The sequence below is a fragment of the Prionailurus viverrinus genome, chromosome B1, assembly GCF_022837055.1.
Source record: "Prionailurus viverrinus isolate Anna chromosome B1, UM_Priviv_1.0, whole genome shotgun sequence".
Taxonomy (NCBI): Eukaryota; Metazoa; Chordata; class Mammalia; order Carnivora; family Felidae; genus Prionailurus; species Prionailurus viverrinus.
In genome coordinates, this window is record NC_062564.1 from 79,665,716 (window position 1) to 79,682,671 (window position 16,956).

Here is a 16,956-nt window from a genome sequence, read left to right on the forward strand (position 1 = left end):
GAACATTCTCAGAACCACTCTTTACCTCTTGTAGAGTCGATATTATCACCATCAGAGCTCTTAGAAGACAGTGGTCTACATAAGGAGTACCTAGCAATCTTGAGTTTCACATGCCAATAAAAGTACAATTATAACACAAGTTAGGTCACCCAGAGGTTGACAATTTTGTCTTTTACCAAGTAAAGACATTAAAAAAAAAAAAAAAAAAAAAAAAAAAAAAAAAAAAAGCAAGTAACAGGGCTCTTGGGTGGCTCAGTCAGTTAAGCATCTGACTCTTGATTTTGGCTCAGGTCATGACCTCATTGAGCCCCACATCAGGCTCAGTACGGAGCCTGCTGGGGATTCTCTCTCTTCCTCTCTCTCTCTGCTCCTCCCTTGCTCTCGTGCTCACTCACATGCATGCGATCATTCTCTCTGTCAAAATAAATAAACTTTAAAAAAGTAAGAGGAAGGGGGGAAAAGTTACAGAGATGGAGGGAAGCAAACCATAAGAGACTCTTAAATACAGAGAACTGAGGGTTGATATGGGGTGGGGGAGAGGGGAAAGTGGGTGATGGGCACTGAGGAGGGCACTTGTCGGGATGAGCACTGGGTGCTATATGGAAACCAATATGACAATAAATTATATTAAAAAAATTAAAAGTAAGTAACTTGTTTTGTCACCATAATTTCATCTACAAACAAGTAAACTTTCTATATCTAAAAATCAAGAAGGACAAGCTTAGGAGGGAAAAAGGGACTCACTCAAAAGGAATCCACCAAGCTTTAGGAAAAACTGACCACACTGTCTTGGGGACAGTAGAGGGTTGAAAGGGGTTACCAGACCACAGTAATCCCACCTCAGACCATCATGAGTGCAAAAACCAGAATTCAGGAACCACTGGGGTGTGTGTGTGTGTGTGTGTGTGTGTGTGTGTGTGTGTGTGTGTTAGGAATAGCTAGCTTGGTATCCTATTCTATGGTTCAAAATATATTGTACAGATATTTCATTCCTAAGAAAAAAATGTTGAGGGAGGATGGCGTATTATCTTTTTAATAAAAAAAAAAAAAAATTAAGCTTAGACCAAATGCCCAAGAAATGACAAAGCCTAACCTCAAATCCGAGTCTCTGGCCCCACATAACAAGGTCTCCCCACTAATTAAGCCAGCATCCTTTCCTGACTCCCATCTGACCCAAGCATATAGGCTTTCCACACCGTCCATGGTCCAGATAATATACTAGAGAGCACGACACAGACAGACAACACCAGCATTCAAGATTGTATGATCTAAAGAACATTATTTACCTCTCTATTTCTCAATACTACCAATGAGAGTATTTTCATTCTCTCAATGGTAAATGGGGCAATAATAGCCCCATACACTTCATAGGGTTTTTTAGTAGACTAAGTGACGTGTATAACAAGCTTAGCACGGTGCCTGGCACACAGTTAACAAGAGGAGAATTTTGCCACTGTTGTTTTCATTCTGTTTTTCCAACTAGTTTCAGCCCAATTCCTCTCAAAGCCAGTTAAGCTGGGCAACAGTTATGAATCTAAAAATTAAAGTTTCCTGTGATTTTCACTTGGGCATATAATACAAAAATTCTATCCTTCTGTCTCTACCCTACATGTTAATTTAGTCCTTTCAAATTCATTGAACAAACAGATTAAAAAGCTGAAGTGTCAGAAAAATAGAGTTCTGCTCGCCATGTAACTCCTCTTCATGAGACGTGAAGAGTATGGAGGTCCAGATTACATAAGGACAGAGAGAAAAAGAACCACCACTCTGCCGACTACATATGCATTAGCTTCAACTTGAAGCACAGATATCCCATAGCTAGCCCACAAGTATGCCCTCCTACTACAGTGGTCAGTTTGAAAGTCCTGTAAATCAGCCACGCTCAGTGAAAATTGTTAAGTACTCTGACGGCGGTCAAGGGTGGGGAGGCAGGAAGATAGCAAATACAGAAACCTTTTCACATTCTCCTCCTTTCTACCACATAGTACTCGGGTTCTACAGTTGAAGAAGTAAAGTTTAAGAGCTGAACAGTTAAAATAAGACCAAACTGTCAAAAGTTTTAAAGAATTTTTAGGTGCCTTAATTTTCAAAATAAGGACACTCTATGCACTGCATATTCACTGAGAGCAACAATACTAAAAATGCAGTGAGATAAGTTAGGATGCCACCTAGGAATATTTTGTATAGCCATCTGCAATCACCCTGATAATTTTAGCAAGAACAAATGATCTCAGATTGGTGTGGAAAGCAATGACGTGAAAGAATAGGAGGAATATGTCCCTCTTGACTTTAACATGGAAAAGGAGTTGTGGGAGGAGGAGGGTGTGCATATGTATATGAATGTGCCTATGTGTATGCGTAGGTGAGAAGGACGGGGGTGAAGGGAAAGGAGGAAAAAGATAATACCTCGCCTTGCTTTCAGCCTTACACCATGTTCCGGCATCTTGCAAGCGTTAGCAAAGTATGGTACAGAATTTGGGGGTGCAGCTAGAAAACAGGGTGCATCTGGAGTTCTTCATTTCAGGGTCCCCTCCCTAGAGCAGAAATGTGCTTTCCCCCCAAATATAAAATATACCTTCTAGGACAGGAGGGGGCAGAGGAAGTGGTAGGAATAATTATTCCAAAAATCGAGTAATTACAGTAAGAGTTTTAAAATAATTTTTCATCAGTCATTCATCATTGCTCGGGGTCCTCTTACTTTTTTCCTGTACATACAGGTAGCCTTCTGCTGTGAACTGACTTGCTCGTTTGTGGTCCTTGGGATTCTGTCTGATTTTGTTCATAAGTTCTTCCACTTCTGACCTTGTTCCTTCAAAACGATTCCGCGTCTGAAATAGATAAAAAACATATATATATATGTTTTCAGTTTTCATGTGTTTTGGATGTACATTTTTAAGCCTCTGGATAACTATAATTAAATTTGTAGGATTTTTCTATAAACTTCTCAAGGTATACCCATCCCTTCCAGTGTGTCTCTTTAAGATTGTCATTCAAAGAAAAATATTACTGGTAAAATAGCTAATAGGAGTCTAATAAGCCAAGTAGGGATTACTTTCGAAGCTTTCTAACACCAAGAATAATTGTTATTCAACGTAAGAATTCCTACCTCCATGTCTCACAATATTATTAAATCTTAGATTTAAAAAAAAATAGGTCATAAAATATATTGGAAGTCTTTCCTTTCACAATCAACCTCTTTGTTATTATACCAGCAGTATTAAGTACTCAGAATCTGAAAAACTTAATTCTGCTCTGCAAACTAATAAATATGAGGTCATCTTCTCCAGGTCATGGCAATTGCAGTTGAAATGATATTTCTTCTCAGATAAAGGAAGGGGGGGGGTGGAATTTCATGTACAAATAATGTCTTTGCTATCTGAAGAGACAAATCACATTTCTGAAACCCAGGAGACTCAGCATGCCAATATCTCTGTCAAACGGCTACCCTGAAAACGTATATGCAAGGTGAAGTGACAAAATTACCAAGGCAAGCATGATGAGTCAGCACCACCAAGTTTCTGGACATTTCTTTCATCCACACTCTAAAATAATTGTATTAACACCAAAAAACTGCTGATGTGAAACTGTGGACAAGCGGAGATAAAAAATTTTTATTGAAATTCCTCCCCTCTCCTCCCTACAAGGAAAGAGGTTACCGAGGGTCCTAGAATAGAAAAATGGTAGAATGGTACACATTCTTTAGGAGAAGAGGAGTCTGATAAATGCAGACTGCAAAGGGGAAAACTTATCTTCAGAAGCTTATTTTAAAAAAACAAGCTGAGAGTTAAAAAAAATAAACTTTATGTGCTAGAACAAAACGCAGGATTGCAGGGAGGGTGGAACTCATTTGTTAATGCCAGTTCTCTCTTCCCTTCCTGTTTCTCAAGCCTCCAGGATTTCTTGTCCCCATTTTAATACTCATCTTACCCTGATTTTATTTATTTGCCTCCTTTGTCACTTTGCTTAGTGACAACTCCCAACGCTCACTTCTTTCTGAAGGTGCATCTGTGTGTAGAATATTTACACACATAAATACCTCTGAGATATTGTGGGTTTGGTTCCAGGCCACTGCAATAAAGCGAATATAGCAATAAAGCAAGTCACATGAATTTTTAGGTTTCCTGGTGTATACAAAAGTTCTGTTTACACTATGCTGTAGTCTATTAAGTGTGCAATAGAATTATGTCTTTAAAATGTACATATTTTAAATAAAAAACACTTTATTGCTAAAAGAAAATGCTAATCATCTTCTGAGCTTTCAGTGAGTCAATCATTTTGCTGGTGGAGGGTCTTGCTTTGATGTTGACGCCTGCTGACTGATGAGGATGGTGGTTGCTGAAGGTTGGGGTGACCGTGGCAATTTCTTGAAGTAAGACAACGATATATGCCACATCAAATGACTCTTCCTTTCATGAAAAATCTCCCTGCAGCATGCAGTGCTGTTTGGTACCATTTCACCCACGACAGTGCTTCTTTCAAAACTGGACTCAATCCTCTCAAACCCTGCTGCTGCTTTATCAGCTAAAGTTATGGAATATTCTAACTTCTTTGTTGTCATTTTAGCAAATCTTCATAGCAGCTTCACCAGGATAGATGCCATATCAAGAAACCATTTTCTTTACTCATACATAAAAATAACTCCTCTGTTAAAGTTTTATCATGAGACTGAAGCAATTCAATCCCACCTTCAGGCTGTATCTACTTCTAATTCTAGTTCTCTCACTATTTCTGCCACATCCACAGTTACTTCCTCCATTGAAGTCCTGAACCCCTCAAAGTCATCCATAAGAGTTGAAACCGGCTTCTTCCAAACTCCTGCTTATATTGGTATTCTGACCTCTTCCCATGAATCACAAATGTTCTTAATGGCATCTAGATCTCAACAGAGGGCTTAAAACACTCAGTAAATTATGCTGTAAATAAATGTGCTGCATCTGGCTTTGTTGTTCCGTTTACAGAGCACAGGTAAGACTAGAATTAGCCTAATTCTTAAGGGCCCTAGGATTTTCAGAATGGTCAATGAGCACTGGCTTCAACTTAGTCACCAGCTGTATTAGCCTCTAACAAGAGAGCCAGCCTGTCCTTTGAAGCCAGGCATCGTCTGCATTGAAAATCTGCTGTATCATGAGGCCACCTTCATGAATTATCTCAGCTGGACCTTCTGGATAGCTTGCTGCAGCTTCTCCAGCAGCACTTGCTACTTCATGTTGCACTTTTCTCTTTTTTTTTTATAATTTAATTTTTTGTTCAACGTTTTTTATTTATTTTTGGGACAGAGAGAGACAGAGCATGAACGGGGGAGGGGCAGAGAGAGAGGGAGACAAGAATCGGAAACAGGCTCCAGGCTCTGAGCCATCAGCCCAGAGCCTGACGCGGGGCTCGAACTCACGGACCGCGAGATCGTGACCTGGCTGAAGTCAGACGCTTAACCGACTGCGCCACCCAGGTGCCCCGCACTTTTCTCTTATAGAAACAGCTTCTTCCCATAAACTTCGCAAATTGACTTCTGCTAGCTTCTGACTTTTCTTCTGCAACTTTTTCACTTCTCTCACGCTTCATGGAATTGAAGAGTTAGGGCCTTGCTCTAGATTAGTCTTTGGCTTAAGGGAATGTTGTAGCCAGTTTGAGCTTCTGTCCAAACCACTGAAATTTCCTCTGTATCAGCATTAAGACTGTTTCACCTTTTTTTCCCCCAATTAGGCTTCACACCCAGCACAGAGCCGACAGCAGGGCCTGAACTCATGACCCTGAGATCAAGACCTGAGCTGAGATCCAGTCAGATGCTTAACCAACTGAGCCACCCAGGCACCCCAAGACTGTTTCACTTTCGTATTATTCATGTGTTCAGTGGAGCAGCACCTTTAATTTTCTTCAAGAAAGCTTCCTTTGCACTCACAACTTGGCTGTTTGGCACAAGAGGCATAGCTTTCAGCCCCTGTGGGCTTTTGACATGTCTTCCTCACTAAACTTAAACATTTCTAGCTTTTGCTTTAATGTATGATTCTTCCTTTCACTTGAACACTTAGAAGCTATTATAGGGTTATTCACTGACCCAATCTCAATATTGCTGTGTCTTGGGGAATAGGGAGGCCTGAAGTGAGGGAGAAAGATGGGGGTGCAGGACAGTTGGTCAGTGGAGCAGTCAGAACACACAATATTCTTCAAGTTCGCTATCATATACAGGCACAATCTGTGGCACCCCAAAACAATTATGACAGTGACATCAAAGACCACTGATCACAGATCAGCATCACAAATGTAATGATAATGAAAAAGTATCAAATATCACAAGAATTAGCAAAACCTGAGACAGAGACACCAAGTAAGCAACTGCTATTGTAAAAATAGCACCAGTAGACTTGTGGGACATAGGTTGCACAAACCTTCAATTTGTAACAAATGCAGTATCTGTGAAGCTCCAAAAGGCAAAGCACAATAGAACAAGGTATGCCTGTACATAGATACACACATATATAGACATGTGCATGCCATGTATGCACAGATGCCAACAAGGACACACACATGCACACACGTATATTCCTATTTATGTCATGACTTGTATCCAATACTCTCATTAATTATATTAATGCCCAAATTTCCTACATTTGACCAGCAGAGGCCCCTTCTACCTGACCCCTGTACCTTTTGATATGTCTTCTTGAGTGATCCCCTACTTTCTGGTTCAAAAAGGAGTCCTAAGTCCATCTTATACTTTTCTCTGTCCCAGTCCTAAAATCAGTCATATCCCCCAAAGAAGCCCTTATTCCTTTCACTGGAGTGTAGTATTTAGAAACCAAAATCTGAACACAGTGTGCTCACAGCTAAGGGGTTGTCACTGCTTCTGGGTCTTCTTGGCAGATAGAAAAACTATACAGATGTGTGTGTGTGTGTGTGTGTGTGTGTGTGTGTGTACACATACATACGTGTTTTTACACACATACACGTGTGATTTCTATATGTCTCTATATTGGAAAAACCCACATGTTCATACCGATAAATCTAATTCCAATCCAATACTTCCAGTCTCTTTCTAGCCTATCCCTTCCCAATTTTGTATATTTCTTTTCAGATAATGAGAAATCTAGTTCCCATTACTCTCAATCTATTTACTTATTTGCTCAATTAATACATTTGCTCAATGCAACCAATCTCTACTCCAGCCACCTCTTTTTCAGGCTGCCTCTACACCCTCCCCACTCCCACTATACCATCACCCCCACTTTCCCTGCTGCAGGGCTCTCCATGGAGTACTCCCTGCCCTCATAGTCCTACTTCCTCGGATGCTTATGACTGTGCTCTGCGAAGGGAGGGAAAGGATTGTACCATTTTAAGTAAATTATGAATGGTAGTTAAAATTGTATTTTTTAAAACTTTGAACATAAATAATAGAATGGCTAGAACCCAGTAATCTCCAATTCTAAATTCCGGTGTCTATTAAAAGATATCATCAAATAATAACGTTAGGCTGTAAATTCTACAGTAAGTGACCATGACAGTGTTTACACTGTGACTGGCACTACTGAAAGCACTTTTTGGTGTTTTATTTACTTTCTTTAAGTTTATTTATTATTTGAGAAAGAGGGAGGGAGGGCAAGAGAGAGAGGAAAAGAGAGAATGCCAAGCAGGCTCCACGCTGTCAGTGTGGAGCCAGATGCAGAACTCAATCTCACAATTGCAAGATCATGACCTGAGCTAATCTAAGAGTCGGACACTTAACCGACTGAGCCATCCAGATGCCCTACTTTGGGTGTTTTAATCCTCAAAATAACCTCTAAGTTAGGCTAGTGCTATCCATTGTCAGCAATATACCACTGTATTATTTCCTTTCCTTGCATGCTTTACTAAATAAATTTCTAAATAAACCAGTCTTAAAGTCTTCTAAATTAAACACTTTATTACATCGCCTATTTGGGAGAACAATTCGGGGACTAAGCTGGAATTCAGACCCATCTGAGTATGTCTGGAAAACCAGTGAGTCAAGATTAGCACAGGTTCAGTCCCATATTAAGGGGAGAAGGAGCTTTTCACAGTGTTATACCCAGAAATAAAGCTTTCAAAGCAGAGGCAAAGGCTGACTCTAAGTACCGATAGCCATTTTAAGTTTTCCCATCCTAGCCCCATGACCTCACTCAGAGAAGAAAAGAAGGCAAGGCAGCTCAGGTCAGGATCTTATGGTTCGTGAGTCTGAGCCCCAAGTCAGGCTCTGCACTACCAGTGAAGAGCCTGCTTGGAATTTTCTCTCCCTCTTTCTCTGCCCCTCCAGCATGCTCTCTCTCTCTCAAGTAAATAAATTTTTTAAAAAAAGATTCTCTCTCTTTCCCTCTGCCCCCCTCTCTGACTTGCATATTCTCTGTCTCTTTAAAATAAAATAAAAATTATGAAGAAGCTTTCATGAAGTAGTTGTAAAACATCAGGGTGGGCCCCATGAAGCCCTGCTTTAGTAACTTTGCAAAAGAACATAACATAAAGGGGTAAGTTCCTACACACACACACACACACACACACACACACACACACACACAAACACATACACACACCCTCACTGTAATTCTCATATCGCCCCTCATGTGAGATGACAGAAAAAGGAATGTTATGCAACAGACCCCAAGTGAATAGGTAATCGAGTCTAAATCCCATATAAGACACCTTCCATGGGGGTGAGGAGAACACAGGTTAGAACAGGTGTGAGGTAGGGGTGAGTTGAGGTGCAACATCGGGGCCTAAATCTGAGTTCTTATAATTAAAGGGACTCCCATGTTACCCACAAGTTGCTACGGTGTAGGCAAGCAAATGGCCATATCAAGATGTTGGCCCAGCTCCTGTTATTTACTGACCCCAGAAATACCATGAGTGACCCATGTGTATCCGAGTACAGAAGCTGAAACTAACCACCATGACCCCCTAGACTGATTCTGCCCAAGTTCCAGTGTCAGCCCTGACCTTAAGGTATGATATCAGGAGGTTATTATCCTCATTGTCCTCATCTGTAAAATAGGAATAAAAAAAAATCTACATCATATAACTTTTATAAAGACTAAATGTGTATAATCCAAATAAAGCACACAGGTAATACCTGGCACTTGGTAACAAAATTAATTTAGCTGCCATTACTACTACGACTACTACTGTTACAAGTAAGTCACCCAAGAGTCACAATTATTCTCATCTAACAGAGGATAAAAGGAAATCTTCACTATCAAACTGACAATTTATTGTTTTAAATCTTATTGGAAGAGAAACTGTATTTTTAATTTTTTTTTCAGAATACAAAAACTAATCCACAAAATTTTAAAACAAAGAGGGAAGGGCACAAACTACAAAAAGAAAAGGTTCAAAAGCAATTAAAAGGGACTATAAACCTATTTCTCACAAATAACCACATTTGTATTTTTTACACAATCACTTCCAATCTCTTTTTGAAAAAAACATAGTTTATTATTTTAGTGCTCTATTTTTCTCACAACACTGTAACAAAAATATTTGGGCATATTCTTAAAATCTTCTTAACTATTCTTAGTATTTTCTGGGGATTCTCCATGAATCCTAAGATTTCTCACATTAAATTTCCTTCTAGGAAGAATTCTATTCTAGTCTCTCTTTCCCTACATTCTTCTGGGGATAAAGATAACAAAAGCTTAAATTTAGTTTTTTAAAATACCCTTCAATTTTGATCCAATTTATATTTTTCCAGATATAGAAATCTATTTTTCTAGAAATAGAAAATCTATCTTCTAAAAGCCATCTTGCTCTGTTTTCCTTTCCATGTATTACTCTGGATTATGGAAAGTGGATGAGGAATAAGTTGCTTCCAAAATAATAAAAAATAAAAGAGGTATGATCATTTTTACAATAGAAAAGGTGAAATCAGATAGACGAAAAGTAGCTTGTTTTCATTTTTAGATAACATTTACCTTTTTTCTGATTATAAAATGATTTTGCGATTTTTTTTACTATAGTAAAATACTTACAAACCAACCAAAATCATCCATGGCATTATAGTGCAGAGATAATCGACACTATGATTTGGTTTTAATATTTGGGTATATGTCCTTTAATACACAAATATACAGAGCATAAAAATAATGTGCCTTTTTGTAATTTGTAGTTTTATATAGCCAGCGTTTTCCCTTTTTTACACTAAAAGCTGCTATCATGAGGGAATGAGAGAAATGGCCAAGAAATGAGCAAATTACAGCAATACAGTAAAAATGTTCAGCAGGTAGCACAGAACAAGTGCCATGTGTTTCAAACGTGCAGGTATTTCTGAAGGGAAAAGAATTAGCTTAAAGCAAAAATGAACAGCAAAGACACCTTGGTCAGGTGTTCTCAAAATTGCCAGTGAGGCACAAAGAAGAGGCTCTACTTGAAAGAGTTGCAGGAGCAGACTAAGAAACACAACAAAATAAAGAGATAAATATTTAGAGAAGCAGTGTCAGGGCAATACTGATGACAATCCTTAAATTCCAGAGGATACAGAAAAATTTTCCAGTCAACTGTTCTTTGCCCACTTCTCTATGGGAAAGCTGTTCTCAAGTGTGTAAGTTAACTTGGTTATTTTGTGAACCTTTTTTTAAATATTTTTTAATGTTTGTTTATTTTGAGAGAGAGTAAGCATGCAGGGGAGGGGCAGAGAGAGAGAGGAAAAGAGAGAATCTCCAAGCAAGCTCCAAGCTGTCAGCACAGAGCCTGATGCAGGGCTCAAACTCAGGAACGGTGAGATCATGATCTGACCAGAGATCAAGAGTCAGATGCTTAACCCACTGAGCCACCCAGGGTCCCCTTGTGAACCATTTTAAGTGATAGTTCGTTTTTAAGTTTTGCTTGTAATATTTCATGACTGAGTATTGGCTCATTTACATTGAAATATTTAATCTCTCGAAATTATTTTGGTGTATGTAAGGTAACTAGATCCCTCTTACAATACAGGCTTGTTACAAAAGTACTTCCATCCACAAGCAAGCTGTGCATGGACAGTTTCAGTGAAGCCCACAGGAGATGATAATGTGTCTATCCCACCTGTCACCCAAGACACTAAGGCACAGCCAGCTTCATGGGCATGTAGTCTGCACAACCACAAAGAATCTTGTGCTCAGAAGGTCACACACTTGGTTTAATGCTCTGTTGTCACAGACTTGAAATTATTCATTTTTAAATAAGGGCCCTGCCTTCCCATTTTACATTGGTCCCACAAATTATGGATCCAGTTCTGCCTGAAGGTTCTCACCCAGGCCAGCCCTACAGTTAACAGATGATGTCCACACAGAAAAAGTACATTTCCACAAGTTATATAGGCAGTTGGTACAAGAAAAAAATCAGGAGTATAATTTATCTTCTACACTAACTATGTAGTGTTCTTTTCACAACACTGTGTTCAGCTGTCTGCAAAAGTATTCTGAAAAATCATAGCAACATTAGGCTATTTCTACTACCTATAGAGACAATTTCAAGTTAGAACTAGGGGTGACTGGTTGTAAGTCAGTTGAAGGTCTGACTCGTGATCTTGGCTCAGGTCATGATCTCATGGTTCATGCGATCGGGCCCCACATCCGGCTTTGTGCTAACAGCACAAGCCTGCTTGGGATTCTCTGTCTCTCCTCTCTCCCTCTCTCTGCCCCTCCCCTACTTATGCTCTCTCATTCTCTCTGTCTCTCTCAAAGTAAATAAATAAAAAACTAAAATAAAATCAGAACTAATCAAGGCACTTGGGTGGCATAGTCAGTTAAGCATCACTCTTGGTTTCAGTTCACATCATGATCTCACAGTTCATGAGTTCAAGCCCCACATTGGGCTCTGTGCTAACAGCCTGCTTGGGATTCTCTCCCTCCCTCTTTCTCTGCCCCTCCCCTGCTCGCTCGCTCACACACTCTCTTTTTCTCTCTCAAAATAAATAAAATGTTGCTTTATCACAAAAATAAAATTAGAACGTATCTATACATATGCATTTTGATATATTTTTAAATTCTGTTACATTATAATCACTGACAGTGGGGGGGGGGGGGAGGAGGGTTGTACTCTTTTAGTTATTTAACCCAGCTCAATGTCCAAATAATCTACAAATACAAATTGACACATGATTTACAAAAAAAAAAAAAAAAGAAAAAGAAACTTCATTATCTACATTTCCAAATGTAGGGAACTATGCAAAAACAAAAACTTGGAAACAAAATCTATACAAAAATCATTCCTCCTCAGTCTCAAGATATCAAAGTGAAAGTCAGGCAACAACAGCACAGAGAGTCCCATCTTTCGTGTGTCTTTCAGTATGAGCTCATATGCATGTATTCCAAAACTCACTCGCTTTTTTTTCATCAAGGTCTAAAATTATACCAAACATAATCTGAATAGCATTCCAATGAGGACACTTCCCAAAGTCAACTCAAGTGTTAAGAGAAAAAACACCCACCACCTTCTGATCAAAATCACATATGTTGTAATAATTTAATAAATTAATAAAGCTCTCCTAAATCTCTTTATCCAAGACCTCTTTGAAAGCATACATTTTCCAGGAAAATAATACGGACCAACTGCAACTGTGAACTCAATACATTAGTGAATATGCATAAACACAGGAAAGAAATTCCTCTTGAACCAGCAACCAAAAATCAAGTAAGATACACAGAAGAAACTGAGATCATTAGAACTAAAATGCCTTACATCTAATGTGGAATGCTCTTTTGTCTGTTCCCTACATGGAACACTGAAAGTTACATAACAAAACTTATCCTTACAACTATCCCACAAAGTGCAATATGGTGACAGTTAACACTACTGTAGGACATACTTAAAAGTTACTAAGAGAGGGGCGCCTGGGTGGCTCAGTCAGTTAAGCGTGCGACTTCAGCCCAGGTCATGATCTCGCGGTCCGTGAGTTTGAGCCGCGCATCGGGCTCTGTGCTGACAGCTCAGAGCCTGGAGCCTGCTTCGGATTCTGTGTCTCCCTCTCTCTCTGCCCCTTCCCTGCTCATGCTCTGTCTCAAAAATAAAAAAAAATTTTTTTAAAAAAATCCAAAAAAAAAAAGTTACTAAGAGAGTGGATCCTAAGTTCTCATCACATGAAACAACATTTTTCTGTGACTACGTGAAGTGACAGACGTTAGCTAAACTCTTCATGGTAATTGTCTTTCAATATGAATGTCAAGGGGCGCCTGGGTGGCTCAGTCGGTTAAGCGTCCGACTTCAGCTCAGGTCACGATCTCGCGGTCCGTGAGTTCGAGCCCCGCGTCGGGCTCTGGGCTGATGGCTCAGAGCCTGGAGCCTGCTTCCAATTCTGTGTCTCCCTCTCTGTCTGCCCCTCCCCCATTCATGCTGTGTCTCTCTCTGTCTCAAAAATAAATAAACGTTAAAAAAAATATATGTCAAGCCAATATGCTGTACAATTGAAACTTATAATAGTACTGTGTGTCAATTAAATCTCAATAAAACTAGAAAAAGAAAAATATAATTTATGTGACTCCTGATTTAAAAAACATACCTAGTGACTTTTCTGAAAGGCAAGAAAAATAAATTCATAAAACGAATTCATTAATTTAAAAAAAAAAAAAAAAAAAGAACCGCCAGGTGGCACAATTCCCTGAGCCTCACCTCCATGAAGAACAGTTTGTTATGCTGAGAACTGACCAGAAGGTGGCAACGTAGCCTCAGTTTCTCAGCACCAACAGCTCAGTCTGGTCTTAGTTTAAGGTTTTTCATATACCAAATCAAAAATACACATCTCAAACATCCTTTATACCAGAAAGCTTTCATTTCCTTACATTCTGAATGTTGATCTGTAGTTCCATTTTGTAGTGATTGAAGTCTTTGGCAAGTTCATGGCCCTGATGATAGAAAGTGAACATTCCCTGAAAAAATGACAGCATCTAAGACAAAGGGGGGAAAAAATGACATTAGCACAAAAAAAAAAACCTCAGGGGGAAGAATAAAGAATAAAAAACAGCCACATGTTTCCCCCATCCCATTGCAATTCTACTGAAATAAAATTAAAAGAAGTCACCAGAAGTCAATTAAATCTAACTGCATATTATTTATTAATCTGTCTCTTTAAAAAATGAAAGATTTGTGATTTCTCCTTAAATATCAGAGCCATTAGATAGCTTTTATAGTGCACTGTACTGGAGAAATGATACAGCACTCATGTGTTCTTTTTTGTGAAGAGAATCTCCATATCCATTTATAATTGAAACCTTATCACCGCAGGTCAACACAAACTGTAACAAAAAGTGAAATCACAGAATCAAAGAGCTACAGGCTCTCTCCAATGGCATTTAGTGCAGCACAACCTGTCTCTTTTGTCTACCAGGACAGTCAGTGACTGGGGCAGAGACAGGTAGAGACAGGGAGATAAATAAGCTCTGAGTTCTTACCAACTCTCAACCTGCTCTTCTTGATTAGAGGGCACCTCCTTCCGCCCAAACATGGGAGTAAATTTAAAGTGAGTACAAGCATAATTTGGGATAGGAATTAAGAAAATCCTGAAATTCATTTTCTTTATAATGTCACATAGCATAATGGCTAGCAATCTGGGACTCTAATGTCAAGTGGCCAGCAGGGATCAATCCCCAACTTCGGCTATGTTATGAGACCGTGGGGAAATTAATGAAATTTTCTGTACTTCTATTTCCGTATTTGCTTAGTGGGATAATAAAAATATCTCCTTCTGGAGTTCCTGTGTGGAATAAACACATGAGCACGATGAAGTATTAGAACAATGCCTTGAACAAAGAGCACTGTAAATAATGTAGGTCATTATTATTTTACATAAAAGAAAGCTTTAAGGAGATGAATTGTTCCCTAATGGTTGAAATTAGGTTAATCTATTATTCCAACTGGACTATTGCTTCCATGAATGCCAATTTTAAGTTAATCATTACTTGGTTATTTTTTGTTTCTCAAAATCACATACAGTGGATAATTGTATAGCATGTAAATTTTATCTCAGTAAAACTGTTTTTTAAAAAACCACATGCAAAAAAAAACACCTATATTAAAATTAATCTTGAGAATCATGAATTCTAGTGTTTCTTGTTTTCACTAAAACCCACAGTATGAATTATTACTTTGCATATCTTCATATACGTCACATATATATAACATCTATATAAGCACAAACACAAATCATATGTCTCTGAAATAAGTATAAAGAACTGCCAGAATAACTCACAAAATAGTTTCAAATGCTCCATATGCTGGTTCTTGACCTCGGCTGCCATGAGCATACAGTTGCATTAAAAATAATTTGTTACGGGGCGCCTGGGTGGCGCAGTCGGTTAAGCGTCCGACTTCAGCCAGGTCACGATCTCACGGTCTGTGAGTTCGAGCCCCGCATCGGGCTCTGGCCTGATGGCTCAGAGCCTGGAGCCTGTTTCCGATTCTGTGTCTCCCTCTCTCTCTGCCCCTCCCCCGTTCATGCTCTGTCTCTCTCTGTCCCAAAAATAAATAAACGTTGGAAAAAAAAATTTTTTTTTTTTTAATTAAAAAAATAATCTGTTACAGGGGCTCCTGGGTGGCGCAGTCGGATAGGCATCCGACTTCAGCCAGGTCACGATCTCACGGTCCGTGAGTTCAAGCCCCGCGTCAGGCTCTGGCCTGATGGCTCAGAGCCTGGAGCCTGTTTCCGATTCTGTGTCTCCCTCTCTCTCTGACCCTCCCCCGTTCATGCTCTGTCTCTCTCTGTCCCAAAAATAAATAAACGTTGAAAAAAATAATAATAAGTTGTTACCAAGAACTGTTTAAAGTGCTAAAATTTGGATTGGTGTACTTGCTTCAGAACAAACTCGAGAAGAGTGAAGATTATCCATCGACAGCACTGCTCACTCTCCCATCCTAACACTTCTTTCACAGGGTTTTCTTTAAAGGGTGGGTCTACAATAGGGTGGCAGAAATTGCACCTGATGGCAGTCATTGAGAAATAATATTCACTATATGTTGCTGTGCAAAGAAGGCCGAGAACCACTGAACTGTGAAGGTGGTTCCTTGACCTCATCACGATCTGGGTCCACCCTTTACAATTCACGATGTCTTGCTTCCTGTGTATGTATCCTGGTCCCCAGGAACTGTAAATTTCATCTAGAAAGAAAAATGCTTCTAGGATATCTATTAAATGTAACAGCAGAACAACTTTCTATGATACTTACAGGTTCCACAAACTCAAACTTCTTTCTTTCTTGGATCTCCTGCAGCTTACATACATACTCAAGGGACAGTTCATAAAAGTGCTGCCGGTTTTGCTCCACTTGCATATCTGCCTATGTTAAAGTAATAGAGGCTGGTTAAATCAGAGACGGTAAGGAGTGAAACGCTTGCCCAGAGGTTGGCAATGCTATGAGCTCTGTGCAAAATATGGCCTGCAGCCTGGTTTTCTACACAAAGTTGTCCTGGAACACAGTCGTGGCTACTGGTTTATAGATCTTCTATAGCCACTTTCCTGCTAGAACAGCCAAACTGAATACTATGGCTGCCACAGGGACCTTAGAGTTTGCAAAAGTATACAGCGTTTACTATCTGACTCTGCAGAAAAAGTCTGCCAACGCTTGCTCTTTATGATGAGATTGGCCCCAAAGGATTAAACACTGAAGGATGCCTCTTCACGAAAAACTCACCCCAACCACAACGGACACCCAAGGTTGAACCATACACATATGATCAAAATCACATAAACATTATTTCCGTTGACAAATCCTGTAAGAATGCAGTCGGCCTGGGAAACTGTAGTCACTTCAGTAGTCATGAGTGAAGGCAGCAGGTGAGGAAGTGGCAGCTATGGTACCATCTCAAGAACCTGGTTCTTAAATACCATACGATCTGGTAATTCCACTTCCGGGTATAACCCAACAAAAGCGTTAATTTGAGAAGGCGTGAGCGCGCCTATATTTATGGCAGCATTATCTAGAATGGCCAAGATATGAAAGCAGCCAAGTGTCCACCAACAGATGAGTGGATAAAGAAGATGTGCTATATATA

At 39.4% G+C, this 16,956-nt stretch overlaps 1 protein-coding gene across 1 annotated transcript in view; it reads right to left on the bottom strand.

Moving 5' to 3' along the window:
* The window catches only part of ARHGAP10 (Rho GTPase activating protein 10), a 330,784-nt gene that overhangs the window by 189,075 nt on the left and 124,753 nt on the right, over positions 1-16,956 (bottom strand). The window contains exons 6-8 of the mRNA XM_047855976.1: positions 16,131-16,241; positions 13,752-13,856; positions 2,699-2,828 (exon numbers count right to left, since the gene is read on the bottom strand). Of these exons, the coding sequence (XP_047711932.1) occupies positions 2,699-2,828; positions 13,752-13,856; positions 16,131-16,241 (346 nt within the window). The remainder of the gene's footprint in view (positions 1-2,698; positions 2,829-13,751; positions 13,857-16,130; positions 16,242-16,956) is intronic.